The sequence below is a fragment of the Vanacampus margaritifer genome, chromosome 18 (assembly GCF_051991255.1).
Source record: "Vanacampus margaritifer isolate UIUO_Vmar chromosome 18, RoL_Vmar_1.0, whole genome shotgun sequence".
NCBI classification, from domain to species: Eukaryota; Metazoa; Chordata; class Actinopteri; order Syngnathiformes; family Syngnathidae; genus Vanacampus; species Vanacampus margaritifer.
This window is the reverse complement of record NC_135449.1, coordinates 15,999,410-16,020,105: the sequence shown is the minus strand read 5'-3', so window position 1 is coordinate 16,020,105 and position 20,696 is coordinate 15,999,410. Positions and strand designations below refer to the sequence as shown.

The following is a 20,696-nucleotide window of genomic DNA, read 5'->3' as shown; positions in this document are numbered from 1 at the left end:
CAAAATTTTCTGTGGACCCTGAAAGATCAGTCAAAATGCTTAAATCGACTGGCACTGACTGCATCCCTTTTCTGAAAACGTCTGGCAGTCAAAGAGTTAAATAACACCCGTGAAATGGCTTAATTTAGTCACTGGAATTAAAATGTCATATGGATTTTCTGTACATTAACTTTCCCACAGTAAATCGACTGATTTATCTACATGTGGTCTATTCTCTGTGTTTATCGAAATAATAGAATAAAGAGAAAAAATAAACAAAGAAAAAGAAAGTTATTTTCTTTGGCTTCTTTTCACTGTCTCCAGACCATGTTACCTAGCAACAGTGGCTGTCTTTAAAACGAAATATGACACACACACTCACAAGTATCTATCAGCAGACATCTTGTCATCTGGTCACTGGCTCGGTTTTTGATATCAAGAACAAGAGAGCGTTCCAACGCGTGTGTCATCATCTGCAGCTTTACTCTACTGTCTGTCATTTAAGCTTCTAGCAACGCTCGTTTAACGCTTCATTGCATTCCATTGAAGTAGCTAGTGGAATCCAACCGCAGATTGGCTGAGACTGTCCGGCCACATGTGATTTGCTCATGAGTTACTTAGAACAGAGCTATAGTTTTGTTAAAAGTGGGTCAATAACAACACCCCACCTACTATCTACTATGCCAAGCATGTAGACGGCACAATTTTTTTTAAATTAATGCTAGATTAACAACCACTGCTTATTTGGAAAGCCTCTCCTGAAGGGAATTCGAGTCGTGGCGAAGCAAAATTTCCCAATAGAAATGCACTGTACTACACTGGAGGAACCATTTTGACTGTGTAGCGCTTCCACCTGTTCCATGCTTTGACAGAACGCACTCTGTTAGCTGTTAGCAATGAGTTAGGTTGTTCCAGCAAGAGGTGTCCATGGCCCTCTCAAACTATGTGAGAGCCAAGATCCGAAAAATTTGTTGTGTGGCATATTTTATTCAGCAACTCCAGAAAATAGCTCTTAAGTGTAACACATAGCCGTGCTTTTGGCTCGCTTGCCAGCAGACCGGCATGCAGTTAAGAGGCGTCACTTTACAATCAATGCACGTCCAAAAACTTAATAAAATAAAAGCATACAACGTCGTTCAAAGTAGTCACTATAACACAATTTAGCAATAAATCAAATAATAATGCATATATTTGTGGGGACTGGCGTCATGTTGCATTTTACAATTTTAAAAATGTACAGAAGTTCGCAAGTTACTTCATGTTAAAAATGAGAAAGCTCTTAATATGAAAAGAACACAACAACCTTTGATGGTTCGTTTCCAGTTAAGTTTTTTTCCATTTTCCAATGTGCATCCATATTGAACTCAACAAAATAAAAGCATTCAACGTTGTGCAAAGGAGTTACAGTAACACAATTTAACAGTAATAAATTAATTAACAATGCACAAAGTAGTTGGGACTGGGGTCAAGTTGTATTTTACAGTTTTTTAAATGTGCAGAATTACTTCATGTTAAAAAATAGATGATAGATTAAAATTTAAATAGATTTAAATAAAAAGAAAAATGCACTGAGCTGTCACCATTGTCTTACAAACACAATTATGCCAGCTAAAGAAAGAAAAAAGAAAAAGACAAAAAAGAAGTGAAAGAAAAAAGAAAAAGACAAAAAAGAAGTGAAAGAAAACTGACCAACACAAATCAATGTGACACTCATTTTTAACAGTACTGTACCTATTTTTATTTTATTTTGTATTTTATGAATTGTTATTAAATTAATCAGACTAATGCAACAATTTTCCATTTTTCCCAGTTTTATGTTAACGAAAGTATGAAAAATTTGATTCAAATATTGTAAATTTTGTTATAAATTGAGGTATAAAATGTGTGATTAATTTGTGATTAATCGTGAGTAAATTATCGAAGTCATGCGGTTTAAAATTTTTAATCGACTGGCACATCTAATTTGTAACTCGTGATTACTGTCTTTTTGAATGCTTTTATATCAGTAATGTCACCCCCCATGTACTTGAAGTTGTCTTAATCACAATGAGCATTAGCATAATTTGCAACTACGAAGAATATACAGTATTCCCTTTGACAGTTACATGTCAGTGTGACTTTGGATTTTAAGTGTTGTGTCCTGTTTTATCCTCTTGTTACAAATATACACCCGGTGTTGATATCAGGCAAAATTGTCATCTGTGTGACCTCCAGACAAATATTTTATATAACAAACCCTGCAGCTGGAGCCTAGGGAAGCTTTGTCAAATGTAGGGCTGCAACAACAATTCTATGCATAATGCAACTAATGCATGTTAGAAAGTGTTAAAATGTTTGTAAATTAATTAGGAGTGCACCAATCACAATCTCTCCGATCACTTTTTGCCAATCCCAAATTTTTTTCAACAAGCAGCAATCTTGTTTTATTGTATAACATTGAACAATTTCTGTGAAACAATAAAAACGAGTTGTGCAAACTGCACATGAAGTAGTTCTCTCAATTAAAAATGAAAAGCCTACTCAGCTGAAGAGGACAGAGGGAGATAAGATCGGTTTATTTTTAAGGGATCGGCCGATCATCGATTCCCCAATCAGCACTCCTAAAAATACCAGATTGATTAGAAACAAATGAATAGTGTTTGGAAAGTGCTAATGATTGTATATACTACTGCATAAATAGGCATTAAAATGGATGCATTTGAATACAGGTAGCCTTCATAGAAATTACACACTGTACCCCTGTATTCAACTGAGACTCTTTTTTTTTTTTTTACCATTATAATCTATCCAAACAATACATTGAGGGGGAAAAAATAAATAATTATGTTATCCATTATTTTTGTGTATTTTATTTTTTATTTAGTTTTTTCTTTTTATATGGCCCTTGGTCAGTGGAAGCTGTGTTTAAATGTGGTTTATAAATACAAACTTTACTTGCAAATATAAAAATAAAATGTAAAATGTAAAAAAGTGTTATTATGAAAGGCCTATTTGGCAGATATTGTATGGCATACGTTTGATTTTTCTCCTTTGGTGGTCAATTGATTTGTTGATTTTTCTCCTTTGGTGGTCAATTGATTTGATAATCAAGATTTAGAAGAAATCACCACCTCACAATAACAGAAGCGCATAGGTGTAAGAAGGAGTTCATGACATAAACATCCTGTATTTAAGAAGTGTTTATTTCTGAGTCAAAACGTTGGACAGTGCCTTTTATTTTACAACTACAAACTAAAGCAAGTCATGCTTACAGTATGTACATGATGAACATGTTTTTGGATTATTCCAACCCCCCAAAAACGTAATTTTGTCAAACTGAGAGATTTAGTCCTATCCAGAACCGTGCACTGAGAAAGAGTTGATAACAGTGTAAATGTGATGTGTGTTATTGCTCTTTAAATGTCTTTACTCTCTCCAGAACCTAAAAAAAAATTATTTTCTGTTGAACCAATTTATACTCACATCTCTTATTTAGAAGCTACCTGAAAATAGAAACGTGTAGAATGCATTGGGAACACTGTCTGAAGTTGAATGCAATCCCTTCTAGGACAGCATTCACCATTTTAAAAACAAGTTAAGCAATGTAAGATGTAAAAACAACAAATGGTAAATAACTTTGATAAGGGACAACACTGTCACGCTGCTTTGAATGATCTTGAACTTTTGCTTGTATGCTCTTCTGTTGTCTTAATAGCTTTATTGTTTTGTTTTGTTATTTTAAAATGAGAAAACAGATATTAGCGTGCACTTTCAATTTGTCTATGACCTTAGATTAAGGAAATTTATGTAAACTACCTAGGATGGGCTTCAACTTCGAAGATAACAGCAACTGAGTAGACAATGTTGGCATTGGGTTAATTTAACCATTGCTTATTATGGGGATGGCTTTAGGTCATGTCAGTTTATGTATAACTGCTTTAATGACGGCGGATTATTACATGCGTAGATCCACCTTATTTCAACGCCTTTACATGAATTATGGGCACAATTTCCGGAATGGACCGGAACCAGCATTTTTGTTTACATGGCAGATGGTTGCACAAGTCCAAAAGGCATTGTAACAAATGGCTGACTGCTACTTCCGGTGTCTTAGAGGAAGTTGCGCCCATAATTGTTTCTATATCAAGCCCTCAGGAATAAGGGGATGAAGATCGATGAATACAGGGTAGTAGAAATTTGAGTAGTGAAGGCTGACTGTTAGAACTCTGAGGCAGTGGGACAAAGTGAAAGAGAGCGAGTCAAAGAATGTGGTGAGTAAGAGAGCAAGCCAGCAGAGGGGAAACGTGTGCTGTTGGCCAAGAATTACTTCGGTCCCTCCCTCTCCCTTTCCCTCTCTCTTTCCTTCTCCCTTTCCCTCTCCTCTCTCTTGCTCATTCCCTCTCTTGCACCTTGCGTCAGCAGCCGTTAAAATGTCGGCTCTATAGCTTGTCCTCTGCTTCGCTTTCTCTCCCTCTTGGCCATCTGTCTTTTTTTCTTTTCTTTTTTACCAGAAGAGGAAGACACATTTTTTTTCTTCCTCTGCCTTTTATACCCTCATCACCCTGTCTTGTATTTCTGCTTCTCTCTTTTGCTTTGTGGAAAAGCTTTTGGGGGTTTTCCAAGGTTCTTTCTTCACACCAATTGCTTCTTGATGTTGTTTGAAGACGAAGGAGAGAGGTAACCTGCCAGTTTTTACTCCTTTGCTATAGATCACAGTCTTCTTTTAAGTCAGTAGAATTCAAACCATGCCACAGAATAATGTATTCAAGTAAGCTGTTACCAAGGAAATACTTTATATTATCGGTGTGTCATTTAGCAAAAGCTCTCTACAGACAAATGATCAAATAAACAAAATGTGAGTTGTGTTTTGCTGCTTGTTTTTATTCTGTATGTACATATACAAAGCAATAAGTACTGAAGCTGTATAAAAAGGGGATTTTCTGTGGAAGTGTGACTCAAATGTAATTCACAAGCTTCTCTATCGACTCTAGTCCCACCACAAATAACCTCTCTCAGGATATATAAAAAAAAATGTTTGTACATACATTATAGCTTATTGAGATCATATGCACTGCATTACAAACTGCAGGATGAAACTTAATCAACATCATACATACATCAACAGATCCTACAGTGAATCGCCGAGTCATTTCATATAAATGATGACTTGATCATAGCTAGATAGCCAGATACTTACTAGTACAGTTTTTATTTACTAAATGTGTTGCTGATGTTAATTTTGCAATTCATTTGTAAGTTGTTGCTAAGTTGTTGGTTAGTGCTGCTTCTGGGACTTTTTTACTCTCACCATAATTAATAGGTATATATCTATACTATATTGTTGAATAATGATGAGATCACCCTGATATCACCCTGCTCAAAAATGTGTTTGCAACTTAACATTTCATAAATCTTATATGTCTAGGTGTTAGAGCGTTTTGTTTGTGTAACAATGGTTATTTATAAAGTGTATTAGTTGTCAATTTATTCACACTACACCACACAGTGTTTACTTGTATTTTATTGTAGACAGATAGCCATCTTTTTGGCTGATTTAAATTATTCTCCTCTCTGACCTCATACAGTATTATTGCAAACCACATAGGATGTGCATTAGAGAGTACTATGGGATTTAATGTGTGCATTGATTTCCTCATGTGTCTATGAGAGACAGAGCAGCTGTGTTTTGACAACTTTGGTCATTTAGTATTAGAGCAATAAGCAGATAACAGTACAACTTGTGTATATGTGTGCCATGGAAAGCAGTTGTTTTACTGTGACCCACATAGAGAATGTCCATTAATTTAGTTCTGTCGCCAGTCTGCCACACATCTTCTATATGTTTTTTGTTTAACTTGGGAAAGAAAAAACTATAATTATGTTCAATTACTGAGGACAAATGTCTGACTAGCTTTTACATCACGACTGTCTACATCCTGAACATGAGCTACTTTCATGTAATGTCTCTCAGGGGTGTTTCCTGTTTGCTCACAAATGACCTCAGATACTCTTGTGATGTTCATGTGTTAAAACAAGAAACTGCCTCCAAAAAAACTAGGTATAATTTGAAGGTTGGAATAAAAGTAAAAGACTCCCAAAAAACTCAGTCCACACCAGTTACTTAAAACGTCTTTTGTGTCAAGAATGCACATTAATAATAATGGAGAACTGAGGAAATGATGAATCATATGTGTGGGTTGTTGAGTTGAGTGGACTTAAAATGGATTTTTTTCTCGTCAACATAAAAATGCTGAAAGCAGGGGAGTGAGTGAGGCAGGGAGCCCTTCAAGTTTGAAAGTTTATATGAAACTTAATAGCATTAAGTGTGATCATGAATTAATTCATCCGTCCATCCATTATCCCAACTGCTTACCATAAGGATCGTGGGCGTGCTGGAACCTATCCAAGCAGTCTTAAGGCATCGGGCGGCATACACCCTGAATTGATTGCCAGCCAATTGCAGGGCACACATAGACAAATAACCATTCCAACTCACATTCACACCTCCGGACAATTTAGAGTGTTCTATCAACCTACCATGCAATTTTTTGAATGTGGGAGGAAACCGGAGTACCCGGAGAAAACCCACGCAGGCAAGGGGAGAACATGCAAATTCCACACAGGAAGGCCAAAGCCTGGATTCAACCCCACAACCTCTGCATTGTGAGGCGGACGTGCTAACTGTTGTGGCAACAGTGTATAAGAGATCAGCCAGGCTGTTGCAACAAGCTCTTATCAACTTAGCTATATTCTAATGATAATTGCTACAAAACAGAAACAGATACAAATATACTGTTTTTCCTGATGAAAGAAGAGACTTTAATCTTTCTTTTGGTCGGTTCCATGTTTTTATAGCAATAGAAAAGAATATTCTGTGGAACTTGCAAAATCAATCACAATTCAGTAAAACAGCTGGAAGTGAAGTGGGTTGCTTCAGTGAAAATGGCTGGGAGTGAATGAGTTAATGACGTAGATGGCATCAAGAATACATTCAGACTGCTGTTGTACCAAATAAAATACTGCATAATTTATGAATTCCCTGGGTTACAGGGTAAACTACTGCCACTGTAGACTAGAAGTATCTGTTGACAGACAGAAATAGTCACAGACGCACACAAAGACACACACCCAGTCACTCACAAACAACCATCATATTTTCGTTGAATGCACAACATGACGCTGCCTCCCATGGGTGTTTGAAGGCGGGGTCACTACGGTCATGTTTCCCTCCTCTCATCGCTCCATGACAGACTGACCTTGTTATGTAACTATGTAATCATAGCAACAGAGACCCTCACTACACATGTTTACTAGGGGTGTAATGGGCTATGTATTCATCCCAAACCGTCTTTGTTCGGACGTCATGGTTTGGTGTTCATTGCAATAGCTACACTCCAAACTAGGTGGCGGTACTTTGCCTAAAAAAAGTTTGCCTATAGATATCTATGCAGTTTGCCAACCAACAGAAGACAAAAAAAGAAGAAAAAAGTTGGTGTGTGTTGGTGTTCATGGTGTGTTCAGATGACAGACAGGAGCTTGAAGACCCACCGGATTCATTTAAATCTACTGTGTGGGTAAATTTTGAGTTCCGTGCGGCGTACAACAGCTTTGCCATGTGAGTGATGGATTTGACGAGGACAGTCTGTCAGCATTGTTTGACAGTTGTGCAGCATGTCCATGGAAAAACATCAAACATTAATTTGTTCATGCTAATGCCTATTCGACAGCATCAACCAGGTCAACAGTTCAACAACTTATCCCCACTCTTTTTAAGAAGTGTCTAGGTTTGAAAGCTGACAGGGCCAAATATATTTAATTATCAAAGCTATTGGCATATACAGTTCAACATTTATGCAGCCATATGCAATAGCAGGGGACTCAGACTTCAAATATTAATTAAAAGTGCTCAAGCCTCATTTCAAAGTCCCATCCACTAACTATTTGTCGACTCGAAGTGATGTCATCTGGCGGCCGCCAGTAACAAAAATCACCACCAGATGAACAACGAGCTTTGCGTGCTTGGTATGGCTTCCCTGTTTCTGTCACTTAACTTAGCCCAAAACGTAATGTGGTATATAATTTTTTAATAAAAAAAAATAATAATAATAATAATATATATATATTTTTTGTCCACTCATGCCCAGTAATTAGGCTGTTACTGACAAATTATGTAATTTTTTTCCACCGAAAACACTTATCAGTGCATTGTTTGCATTAAACATTCAGAGTATTATCTCAGTATCATGAATCATAACTTTCAGAAGTAAGGTTTACATTTACACGCATTCGGTCGGCTTGCATCGGGCTAGTGGGCGACTTAAATGACGCGCTTTTCTCGCAAAGCACAGATCTAAAGGAGTTCTTGATTAAGCGTGCGCTTGGTGATGTGATGAGCGCAGGGCTTCCATACTATATGTAAGTCCGTGGATGAGCGGCACTCGCCGGAACAGCTTTTGGGGATCGAAACATGAATTGTCAAGCGTATCAGAACGATGATAGTACGTTCTTTGCACGTTGAGAAGTACCTGAATGCTCAAGATTTTTAGAAGTGCCGGAGCTCCGTACAGGTGCGTTACAGCCCACCTAAAACACTGTTCATATGATATATGAAAATATATATTAGTACACAGTGCAATTGAGTTTAAGTTCATCTATCCATCCATCCATCTATCCATCCATTCATTAGGGCTGCACCATATTGGAAAAACATGTATTATGCGATGTAGGTGTTGAAAAATGTGATATTGATATTAATGTTATATTTAACAAGTACCTAAAGAAGTGACGTCTGTCTTTCTTTCTGTCCGTCTTTCTGTAAATGATAGTTCACTTCTATAGCGCTTATCCACCTTACAAGGCCCTCAAAGAACTTTACATTTTGTATTGTAGTGTGCGGAATATTTCCCAACAGGAATTCAAGCCACAAATCCACTTTAGAAGTTGGCAACATGGCATACAAGGGATTGAATGCAAGACCATCCTTATTATTATTATTATTATTATTATTTTATTTTTTATTTTATTTTTTTACAGTTTTTCTCCACTGGCTTGGCTAATTTATTGAAACAAAAATAACATGGCCATATGCCCAAACTACCTTGCAATGGTTGACAACAGAAGTACATTTGTCATTGATTTCATGAAATTGTAAATGAAATTGCAAATGTCTTCTAAAATTCTCTAAATGTGACAGTGTATCTATGCAAAGGGTTTCGTACAAGTATCCTAATGTGAGCACAATGAGCCCACATTTAGCACATCTTACAATTAAATAGAGCTTGTTGATCTATACTAATTAGTTGAATTTTCAGTCTAACATGTCATGATGATTTCATTCTGTAGGTCATCATATTCACAATAATCAGTTTGACTGTCAAAATTAGTACATAGTAATACCACAAACACCATATACGAATTCCTTGGTATTATCAGGACGCGCATGCAGCGCTAGAGCAGAAAGGACGGCAAAGTGCGTTTACATGTATACAAGCCGACTATAAACAATCGCGAAAATTACTTAAAAACTAATGTCAGATGGAAAGTAATTTTCTGATCCTTGAGCCTCCTGATTACTTGAGGAGACACCGTTTACACAAAAAAAAAACTACACACCTACAAGTGTGTAATGTACGGTCATGTATAGACCATACAACATCGTGATTTCGATTCAGAGTGTTGTATTTTACGAGTGAAAGTTTTCTCAAATCAAGGAGGAAGACACAAAACATTAATTTATGGTGCTTGGGCCATCGTTAACAGAAAGAAGTACGACATCCTTACGGCTAACTGTACTGTACTTGCATGGCACTGTGAGTAACGTAGCCAACTAGTCTACTAGTTTGATTGTTCTATAAAAGGCAACTGAGAATCGCGTCAAATTGTTGTGACGATGATCTTGTTGGGGCCGCATTGTTGGGTGACAGAAATGTCTGATAATATGCCTGACATTTTATTTGTTCTGTATGTCACTATAAATTGCTGGCATAAATAGATGGACAAAGATACATTGTTTGTTATAAATTAACGTTCTGTCCAATTAAGTGAAATTTGAATTTTCCACTGCACACTTTTAGAGCTCTCACAGCACACTAATGTGCTCCGGTGACACTGGTTGGAAATGACTGCTTTACATTAATGTATGGAAGTTGCTTCACTCTTTATGTTGCTTTATGAATAAAAAGGGTTAGAATTTCTTCGGCAGCATGAGTCCAGTGTTATGCTTTATTTATTTATTTATTTATTTAATAGTTTTATACATCATTGAATTTCTGTTAGTTACCTCTGCCATAGTGACCAAAGATCTGAGCATTTTGACTTGGGGCGCTTACTCAAAGCCGAAGTTGCAATGCATTTTGGGGGCACTGACTATTTATATGAGAATGGAATTTAGTTTTGGCACATAGCTAAACTGTTTTGGGGGAGATATGAGCTTTTGCAGGATCCACGGTGTTTTGCCGAACCATCCTGGGTGTTTTTGGCAAAAGCACTATGTGAATGCAAATGAGCCAAATTGAGGAGGTTCTTCACAATTTTGGAAAGGAATGTAGTTTGAAGCATGTGTGAACAGTTTTTGGAGCTATATCAGCTTTTGCTAGCAAATGTCTTGTTGCGCAGAACTGTAAAACTGTTTGGCCAAATTATCTTATGGTTTTAAGAATGTCATCTCTGTTTCAAGAAATGAGTCAAACCAAAAGGAGAAAAACTGTAAGACTTTACAGTTGCAATGCATCTAACTTTAGAAGTGGTGTTATGCACCACACTTATTGTACTTCAAAGTCTGCGGGCATCTGATTTGTGGATGGTTCGTGAGGATAAGCAGTTCAGATGAATGGATGGATGGATATTTTGAATACATATCCATACATAAATTAGTTTCAACTGCATTGATACATGAAAAAGTATTTATTGCACACAAGAAATACACATATATATTAAAACGTAAAAAACAAAACCTGAAGCCAATACTAAAACTAATATTTAAAAAAAAAAAAACATAAACACTCTTGTGCCAGGGTATGAATTTTTATTGTATTTTTCTAATATTTACCCACAGTTTAGCAATCTGTACCCACAGTTTAACACATCAATAAGAAACACACGAAGAAACGGTATTGTGACGTCATGTTGGAAAGGATACTGTTTAATAGCTTTTTGTGCTAAAATTGCCATAAAATGAATAAAAGAAGAAATATATGGTGATTCTTTTAGCATACCACACCGACCAAAACCGATTGGTCGGGACAGGAAGCCCTGCAACAGCCAGCACACTGACAAATCATGACATTTGTTTTAGCTCGCATAACAAAGATAGTGTCATGTTTTGGTTCTGTCATGTTTTGGTTTTGGTTCTGTCATGTTCAGTTTCTGCTTTCCTTGTGTGTTTTCCTTGTCTTGTTGATTGTGACCCTGCCCTTCCTTGTGTTGTCCAATCAGTGCCCTCAGCCACTTGTGTCTGGTCCAGGTGTGTCTTGTTGCGTCATTAGTGTTGGTGTATTTAGTCTGCTGTCTCTCCTCTGTCTGTGTTGGTGCATTGTGGTATGTACGTTTGTCCTCATGTCATGCTGCCTGTTTTCTGTTCCCTTTCAAGTTCATGTTTTGTTGCTGTCTGTTTTTTGTTCCCTCTTTTGTTCAAGTTCAAGTTCATGCTTTGTTTTATGTTTTTGAACTTTAGAAATTAAATCCTTTTTTTTGGACTACACCTCTGCCTCCCTGCTCTGCCTTCCCGCATCTGGGTCCTAAAGCCCCCCGTTTTGACAGAATGCACCAACCAGAGAAGGACCCAGCGGGAGTGCTGAAAACCATGATGGGGAATCAGGAGGCGCGCCTGTCGCGCCAGGAGGAGCTCCAGCACGTCATGGCCGCCCAAATGGACCTGCTGTCCTCTTTGGTTAAGGGAGTTGGGCGTCCTTGGGCTTCAGATGGTGGAGCTCGGAGTCGCCAGCCGCAACTCTCCGAGCCACGTCTGCCGCCGCAGCCCCAGGTCCCCGTGTCGGCTCCGCCGCAGCCCCAGGTCCCCGTATCGGCTCAGCCGCAGCCTCAAGTACCTGTCCTGCCAGGACTGCCGCCGCAGCCTCAAGTCCCTATCCTGCCAGGCCTGCCGCCACAGCCTCAAGTCCTCTGCCAGGTCTGCCGCCACAGCTTCAAGCCTCTCTGCCAGGACTGCCGCCGCATCCTCATGTCACTTTCCCTGCCAGGACTGCCGCCGCAGCCTCAAGTCCCTATCCTGCCAGGTCTACCGTCGCAGCCTCAAGTCCCTATCGTGCCACGTCTGCCACCGCTGTTCCCAGTTCCCGAACCACGTCTGCCACCACTGTTCTCAGTCCCCGAGCCACGTCTGCCTCCGCAGCTCCAGGTCCCCGTGTCGGCTCCGCCGCAGCCCCAGGTCCCCGTATCGGCTCAGCCGCAGCCTCGAGTCCCTGTCGTACCACGCCTGCCGCCGCTGCCTCAAGTTCTCTGCCAGGTCTGCCGCCACAGCTTCAAGCCTCTCTGCCAGGTCTGCCGCCACAGCTTCAAGCCTCTCTGCCAGGACTGCCGCCGCAGCCTCATGTCCCTTTCCCTGCCAGGACTGCCGCCGCAGCCTCAAGTCCCTATCCTGCCAGGTCTTCCGCCACAGCCTCAAGTCCTCTGCCAGGTCTGCCGCCACAGCTTCAAGCCTCTCTGCCAGGACTGCCGCCGCATCCTCATGTCCCTTTCCCTGCCAGGACTGCCGCCGCAGCCTCAAGTCCCTATCCTGCCAGTCCCCGAACCACATCTGCCGCCACAGCCTCAAATCCCTGAGCCACGTCTGCCGCCGCAGCCCCAGGTTCCCGCACCGACTCCGCGGCAGGTCCCGGACTCCGTGCCGGCTCCGCGGCAGGTCCCGGACTCCGTGCCGGCTCCGCGGCAGGTCCCGGACTCCGTGCCGGCTCCGCGGCAGGTCCCGGACTCCGTGCCGGCTCCGCGGCAGGTCCCGGACTCCGTGCCGGCTCCGCGGCAGCCCCAAGTCCCCGAGCCACGTCAGCCGAAGTCCAAAGTCCCCGAGCCACGTCAGCCGAAGTCCAAAGTCCCCGAGCCACGTCAGCCGAAGTCTCAGGTCCCCGAGCCACGTCAGCCGAAGTCTCAGGTCCCCGAGCCACGTCAGCCGAAGTCTCAGGTCCCCGAGCCACGTCAGCCGAAGTCTCAGGTCCCCGAGCCACGTCGGCCGTGCCGGCTCCGCGTCGGCCCCCGGACTCCGTGCCGGCTCCGCGTCAGCCCCAAGATCCCGTCTCGTTTTCACGTCAGCCCCAAGATCCCGTCTCGTTTTCACGTCAGCCCCAAGATCCCGTCTCGTTTTCACGTCAGCCCCAAGATCCCGTCTCGTTTTCACGTCAGCCCCAAGATCCCGTCTCGTTTTCACGTCAGCCCCAAGATCCCGTCTCGTTTTCACGTCAGCCCCAAGATCCCGTCCCGTTTTCACGTCAGCCCCAAGATCCCATATCAGCTCCGCGTCGGGCCAGGTTTCCATCCCGTTTTCACGTCAGCCCCAAGATCCCGTCTCAGCTCCGCGTCGGGCCAGGTTTCCATCCCGTTTTCACGTCAGCCCCAAGATCCCGTCTCAGCTCCGCGTCGGGCCAGGTTTCCATCCCGTTTTCACGTCAGCCCCAAGATCCCGTCTCAGCTCCGCGTCAGGCCCATGTTTCTGTCCCGTTTTCACGTCAGCCCCAAGATCCCGTATCAGCTCCGCGTCAGGCCCAGGTTTCTGTCCCGGCTTTGCGACAGCCCCAGGATTCCGGATCAGCTCCACAGCAACTTCCGGCTCCGCGTCAGCTCCAAGTTCCCATATCAGCTCCACAGCAGGCCCCGGACTCCGTGCCGGCTCCGCGACAGTCCCCGGACTCCGTGCCGCCTCCACGGCAGCCTCAAGTCTTCGCGCCTCGTCGGCCGCCTCCACGGCAGCCTCAAGTCTTCGCGCCTCGTCGGCCGCCTCCACGGCAGCCTCAAGTCTTCGCGCCTCGTCGGCCGCCTCCACGGCAGCCTCAAGTCTTCGCGCCTCGTCGGCCGCCTCCACGGCAGCCTCAAGTCTTCGCGCCTCGTCGGCCGCCTCCACGGCAGCCTCAAGTCTTCGCGCCTCGTCGGCCGCCTCCACGGCAGCCTCAAGTCTTCGCGCCTCGTCGGCCGCCTCCACGGCAGCCTCAAGTCATCGCGCCTCGTCGGCCGCCTCCACGGCAGCCTCAAGTCATCGCGCCTCGTCGGCCGCCTCCACGGCAGCCTCAAGTCATCGCGCCTCGTCGGCCGCCTCCACGGCAGCCTCAAGTCATCGCGCCTCGTCGGCCGCCTCCACGGCAGCCTCAAGTCATCGCGCCTCGTCGGCCGCCTCCACGGCAGCCTCAAGTCATCGCGCCTCGTCGGCCGCCTCCACGGCAGCCTCAAGTCATCGCGCCTCGTCGGCCGCCTCCACGGCAGCCTCAAGTCATCGCGCCTCGTCGGCCGCCTCCACGGCAGCCTCAAGTCATCGCGCCTCGTCGGCCGCCTCCACGGCAGCCTCAAGTCATCGCGCCTCGTCGGCCGCCTCCACGGCAGCCTCAAGTCATCACGCCTCAAGTCCTCGCGCCTCCACGGCCGCCTCAAGTCCTCGCGCCTCAAGTCCTCGCGCCTCCACGGCCGCCTCAAGTCCTCGCGCCTCCACGGCCGCCTCAAGTCCTCGCGCCTCCACGGCCGCCTCAAGTCCTCGCGCCTCCACGGCCGCCTCAAGTCCTCGCGCCTCCACGGCCGCCTCAAGTCCTCGCGCCTCCACGGCCGCCTCAAGTCCTCGCGCCTCCACGGCCGCCTCAAGTCCTCGCGCCTCCACGGCCGCCTCAAGTCCTCGCGCCTCCACGGCCGCCTCAAGTCCTCGCGCCTCCACGGCCGCCTCAAGTCCTCGCGCCTCCACGGCCGCCTCAAGTCCTCGCGCCTCGTCGGCCGCCTCAAGTCCTCGCGCCTCCACGGCAGCTTCAGGACCCCGGGCTTTCTCACCCTCTGCAGCCCCGGGCCTCCTGGCTTCGGCCGCTCTCGTGCGGGGTCTCTTCGCTTCTGCCATGGCGGCGTCAGGCCCATGGGGGTGGACAGGAGATGTTCATCCCACGGCCGTCCTATTCCGGTGTGGCGTCCGGGGCGCCCTCCAGATCAGCGCCGCCGGGCTCCCCTCGTCTGGCGTCCGGGACGTCCCCCGGACTAGACTGGAGGGATGTCAGGTTCCCGCCTCCGCGCCCCCTCCGCCCGCCCTGTTTTTGAACTTTTTAAGGGACGTCTGGAAGCCGTCCCTCGACGGAGGGGTTCTGTCATGTTTTGGTTCTGTCATGTTTTGGTTTTGGTTCTGTCATGTTCAGTTTCTGCTTTCCTTGTGTGTTTTCCTTGTCTTGTTGATTGTGACCCTGCCCTTCCTTGTGTTGTCCAATCAGTGCCCTCAGCCACTTGTGTCTGGTCCAGGTGTGTCTTGTTGCGTCATTAGTGTTGGTGTATTTAGTCTGCTGTCTCTCCTCTGTCTGTGTTGGTGCATTGTGGTATGTACGTTTGTCCTCATGTCATGCTGCCTGTTTTCTGTTCCCTTTCAAGTTCATGTTTTGTTGCTGTCTGTTTTTTGTTCCCTCTTTTGTTCAAGTTCAAGTTCATGCTTTGTTTTATGTTTTTGAACTTTAGAAATTAAATCCTTTTTTTTGGACTACACCTCTGCCTCCCTGCTCTGCCTTCCCGCATCTGGGTCCTAAAGCCCCCCGTTTTGACAGATAGCTACTCATGCTAACATATAATGTGTAGCGCACATGAGCCGTGAAGCACTCCTGCTCTCGCCATAGATCTTCCAATATCAGCAATTCGGCAAACCTGCTGTACAGTATTCAATTTAGTTTCCGCAAGCGCTTCGTCTACTGGGAGAAATGTTTTCAAATAAATCAAGCTTGTATCTATATTTTCGAATGTTCTTCTTCGTTCCTTATTGATGTGCTAAACTGTGGGAACAGACTGCTAAACTGTGGGTACATATTAGTAAACTGTGGATACAGACTAGTAAACTGTGGGTACAGATTAGCAAAAAACAAAAACAAAATTTGTACCCTGGCACCAGAGGAGCCAGCAGAGGAACACTAAAAAAATTAACATTAAATAACTAAACTTTTAGAACCCTGGTCTGAAATTGCTGGACTGTGACATGAAGTTGACTTTATTTAAAAATGTATAGACAAATTAGTTGCCTTACAAAAGTTAATGTGACTGGTTAGAGGAACTTGATTTGATTAATTTAGTCACTGAGTGAGCCACACTCAAATTTACCTAAAACAAATTTAGGATTAGAGTAATTTATTTTGAGAGTCCAGTACAGTAAGTCTTTATACTGTATATGTAGTGTATATGTACTTTCAAAATCAGTGTGCTAAATATAAAAAACCCTGGAGTGCCAAAAGTCTTGATGACTTGTCAAGCTCTCGTTTTCTTTTCTTTTTTTGGTCAGTGCAAATATTCATTTACGGTACAAAACATTTCAATTAACTTTATTTATAGTTAATAAAAACTAACTTTGGTTTAATTGTCATTTGTAGTGGATTTGTACGTTGCCATTTAGCTGTGAAGAGAAAATAGACACTCATGCTGTGTTCTCTGATTGATGGACTGTACGTATTAAATATGCAGCATCAAAGTGGATCGTACTGCCTTTGAACTGTCAGACTTCCTCTTTTCATTCATTTATTCATCACTCTGGAGCTCCTTTCCTCTCCCTTCCCATCCAGCCCTCTTCTTGCTGTGACTCTTCATGTCTCTGTTTATGCTTTTCTTGTTTTTAGGCAATTATTTAAAACTGACATTTGGTCTACAGTGACTTCATCATTGTATCTTCTTCACTCCTCATTCTCATAATAATGCTACTTAGTTTTTGTTTAATTGTTAACCAAATTGTGTGTGTGTTCTTTTCTTCCTGTGCAGGCCTTTAAGCCAGTGGTGGGCAAGAGCCTGTTGTCATCAGTAACAGCGGTGGAATTCTTACTAGACCGACATCTGGACTTCTTGTCTGACCATTCAGCCTACCAACCATACCAGGTAAATATAATCACTAAGCGTTTCATTACTAATTGACAAACTCATCGGTACACATGCACTACAGGATAAGTATTTATAGTAAATTGTTTCAGCAATCTTTGAGAATTATGGCCACATACATAGAGTGCCTTGCAAAAGCATTAGCCTGTAATCAGCTGCCCCAACTAACTTTTATAGATTTTATATATTGTACTATTGCTTGATTATAACAACAGCTTTAATGACTATTTCCAAAGATATTGTTGCCAAGGTTACGAAAATACGAGTTGGTGCGTCTTACAATTTAAGGCAAATATAACATCAAGTAGAATTAACTGTATAGCACCACACTTCATAGTTGCACTCAAAGCTTTATAGGTAGGTGCATAAGTCTCAGCCAAATCCATCTCGTAGTTCATGAGAAATAGCGTTACTAGTGAAATCACATAAAACTACGACAATCCCTTGTTACCATGGCAACTAAAGCTGGAATGCTAAATTTTTCAAATCACTTTATTTATATTTCATTATTTTCCTTTTGCTTAAAAATGAACTTTTATGGTTATGACGTGGGCCATTTTCATTTTTCAATGGCCAAGTACATTGTGTGAAGTTTTGTAGAGATATGTTGAGAAATAGTGAAGTGATAGTGTATTACTCTAATTTGAAGGTGTTTTTGATCAGATTTTCAATATGCAATATAACACATAAGTGTTTGCCAAAACGAACACAAAAAGATCAATTTCTCCGGAATGCCTCATCCGATTTTCAAAATTCTTGCTGCATTGTGCTCAGGTTGACGTGGCCTTTACAACCAGACCTCACATTTTGACAGATTCTCATTTTTGGGAAATCCTTTCACATTGCTAATAACCATTAACCATAAACATTGCTCTAATAACCTACGCAGGAAATTCTGTATAGTCAATTTAACTATATTTAGAGTGGGACCAAATAGACAAAGATTTAGGGTAATATTTACACTTGGAAGAGAGTAAAATAAAGAATTGAGAAAAAAATAAAAGTAACTAAATCTACTCCCTGAGCCACACAGCTCTTGCTTGCTGTGTTACTATGTTGCTCGTGTCAGCTGGAATCTTCTTAACTCCAAGCATCTAAAAACATGGTTTTCCGTCTCCTGTTGGAGATAAGTGAACAGTAGGAGGGGCATAGCTCAGGTGGTTACATCGTAGTCTCCCAAGCTGAAGGTTGTGAGTTCGTTCCTCAACCCTTGAGTTACTTTTTTTTCTTTTCAATTTTTTCTATTTTACTCTCTTCCAAGTGTAAATATTAGCCTACTCAAAAACAGAGTATATTTCCCACTTCCATTTTCAGAGTCTGGTCCCACTCTAAATAGAGTCAAATTTACTGTGTAAGAAGAACCATGATTTTTGGAATGTCAGGAAGCCAGAGAAAGCGGAAGCCACAGTAATTAGAGAAATCCCATGTTAGCATGGTGGGAACAGGCAAACTCCACACAAGCCAGAGCCCAGATTTGAACCCCAAACCTCAAAACTATGTGGCGGATATGCAATACGCTTGAAACTCAAATGTGTACTGAGGCAATCAAATCCGGCACGCACATGACATGTGCATTATGTGACATTATGCAAATTATGAGCACCTGTTTACAGTAATACAGTACAGGCTGTATTCGGAAATTAATCTCTCTGAACACACATACTCTAAAAATAAATTTTTGAACGCAGCCCTAATTGATGGCAGCAAATGAGTTCAAGTTGGATATAACTTCTGCTTCTAACTACGGAAACGTTTTTCTTTTTATTTTGAAATGGCTTACCTTTTATTCTGAATTCTGTGTCACATTGTAGCCAATGGTAGAATCCTGGTTTGTCATTGCACCTTTTGGTAATGTAAATCCTTGTTGTGATGTAACGAAGCCGCATGGTAAAAGATGTCACAGTTGCATTGACTAATACTATTTCTTCTTCCGCTTCCATTTCTTTGTCTACTTTCTTTTGGCAAATACTTCATAATGGTAATGCACCAAAAGTATTTGCCAACCGCCAAAAGAAAGTCAACATGATTAGGGACAGGGATTTTAGGTGCCAGTCTGGGTATAAATCACAGGACCGGCCAAACTGAAAAAAAGTGAGACTTATAGTCTGAAAAATAATATAATGAGTAACCCTACATTTTCAGTCATTCACGCAAAAGTGGTACTCTCACTTTCTTCCTGCCACATTCAGGCTCACACTTACATACACACTTAAGAAGCAGGCCGGGTTGACCCCTTCAACAGTGACTTCATTGTACAGTTTATGCCAAACAGATTGTAGCCCCCTCCCTCACATTCCTCATTCCAGTCTTCCAGACCAACTAGAAAAACAGAGAGGGGAGTGGCCACAGTTTTATTGCTGTCCATTTTGTGTGTCTGACAGAGAGAGTGAGTAAGAGAAGGACTGTTTTTACAGCTCTGAGGGGTTCAAATGTCTCTAAAATGGGCAACTCTGTGTGCTGGGCATGGCTGATTTAGCAAGAGGAGAGTGAGTGTGTGTGCGTGTGATATGATGTGAGAGTGACCAAATGGGGTGGGGGTAGAGAATACAAACTCTTACTGCTGACTCTGTGATTCAGCCAAGCACGCACACACGAAGAGTTGAGAAACTCAAAGTATTAAATTTTTCCTCTGTTACTAGCAGCTGTTTTTTTTGTCAGTACACTTAGAGCAACAATGTTAGCAATAAAATTCATTGTCTAACATCTGAACACATTTCAATATGATACCACATCAGTACTCCTCATCAGTAAACATTGAGGAGTGGTTTTGTGTTTGTAGTCTGTGGCTTAGGGATGAACTGCTCAAGCTTCAAGGGGAGCAGTCGTCTGTTAATGCATGAATGCAGGTCATTCATTTACTCAAACAGCTGAATGGTCTTCGTCTCCAGGCCAGTCAAACAATCTCTGCTGCATTGCCACTATATTTGAACAGATTCTAACTGAAGTACTTGTGAACACTTTTATTAAGTATCAACAGATTTTGATACTGTCAACTATAACTAATTGGCTGTGGTTACTGTGTCGCCTTGGAGTGTCAAAATAGTATACAATGAGCAGGGAAAAAGTGAACATGGCACACTACCCCATAAAGCACAAGGTTGTTTTATTTTGTCTGTAGCACATTAACTGAACCGTAAAGTTGAAAGAAGCCATTGGAAACTGGATCTGATCGGCCGTGTCCTGGGCCTCCGTCTTTGCCCTGCAACTCCCCTCCAATTTTAATGCACTCCAAAATTAGGAGGGTCGGGTGGGGAGCCATCGCTTTGGGTAGACCGCAGTATTAAGCAGTGCTGCGGTCCCCCATCTGTTCCCCCGCCTCGCCACCATGCCCCCATATTTTTTTTATGCATCACATACACTCACCAACACATCTCTGGGAAGCAGGTGGATCAGAGCGGGGGGATATCATTTCCCTCTGCTCCATCTCACCTGCTCCCAATTTTAATGCACCACACGCAAACACTTGTATATAGACTGGGTGGGTACACTTCCACGGTGTAGGGGTAGAGTTCGCCAGTCAGCATGCACATATGCACCCACGCGCACACACACACGCACTCCCGCACAAAAAAAAAGAAAAAAAGAGAGAGGGAGCATTGATGATGACATGTTGAATCGGTAAGATTACCGAATGAACACTACTGAGCTTTCAGAAAGAAAAGAAAAAAAGGAAACTGGATCTGATCAACAATGATCAACTATTGTAATGTCTA

The 20,696-nt window shown here is 42.9% G+C and overlaps 1 protein-coding gene across 2 annotated transcripts in view; it reads left to right on the top strand.

Moving 5' to 3' along the window:
• jmjd1cb (jumonji domain containing 1Cb) overlaps window positions 1-20,696 on the top strand; it is a 151,052-nt gene that overhangs the window by 90,503 nt on the left and 39,853 nt on the right. The window contains exons 1-2 of one of the 2 annotated variants that reach the window (XM_077549844.1): window positions 4,354-4,635; window positions 16,870-16,983. Coding sequence is in view for 1 of the 2 variants with exons in the window: in XM_077549842.1 (XP_077405968.1) it covers window positions 16,870-16,983 (114 nt within the window). In the remaining variant the exon portion in view is untranslated. Of the gene's footprint in view, window positions 1-4,353; window positions 4,636-16,869; window positions 16,984-20,696 lie in introns of those variants that run through there. The other variant, XM_077549842.1, reaches the window with a different exon arrangement.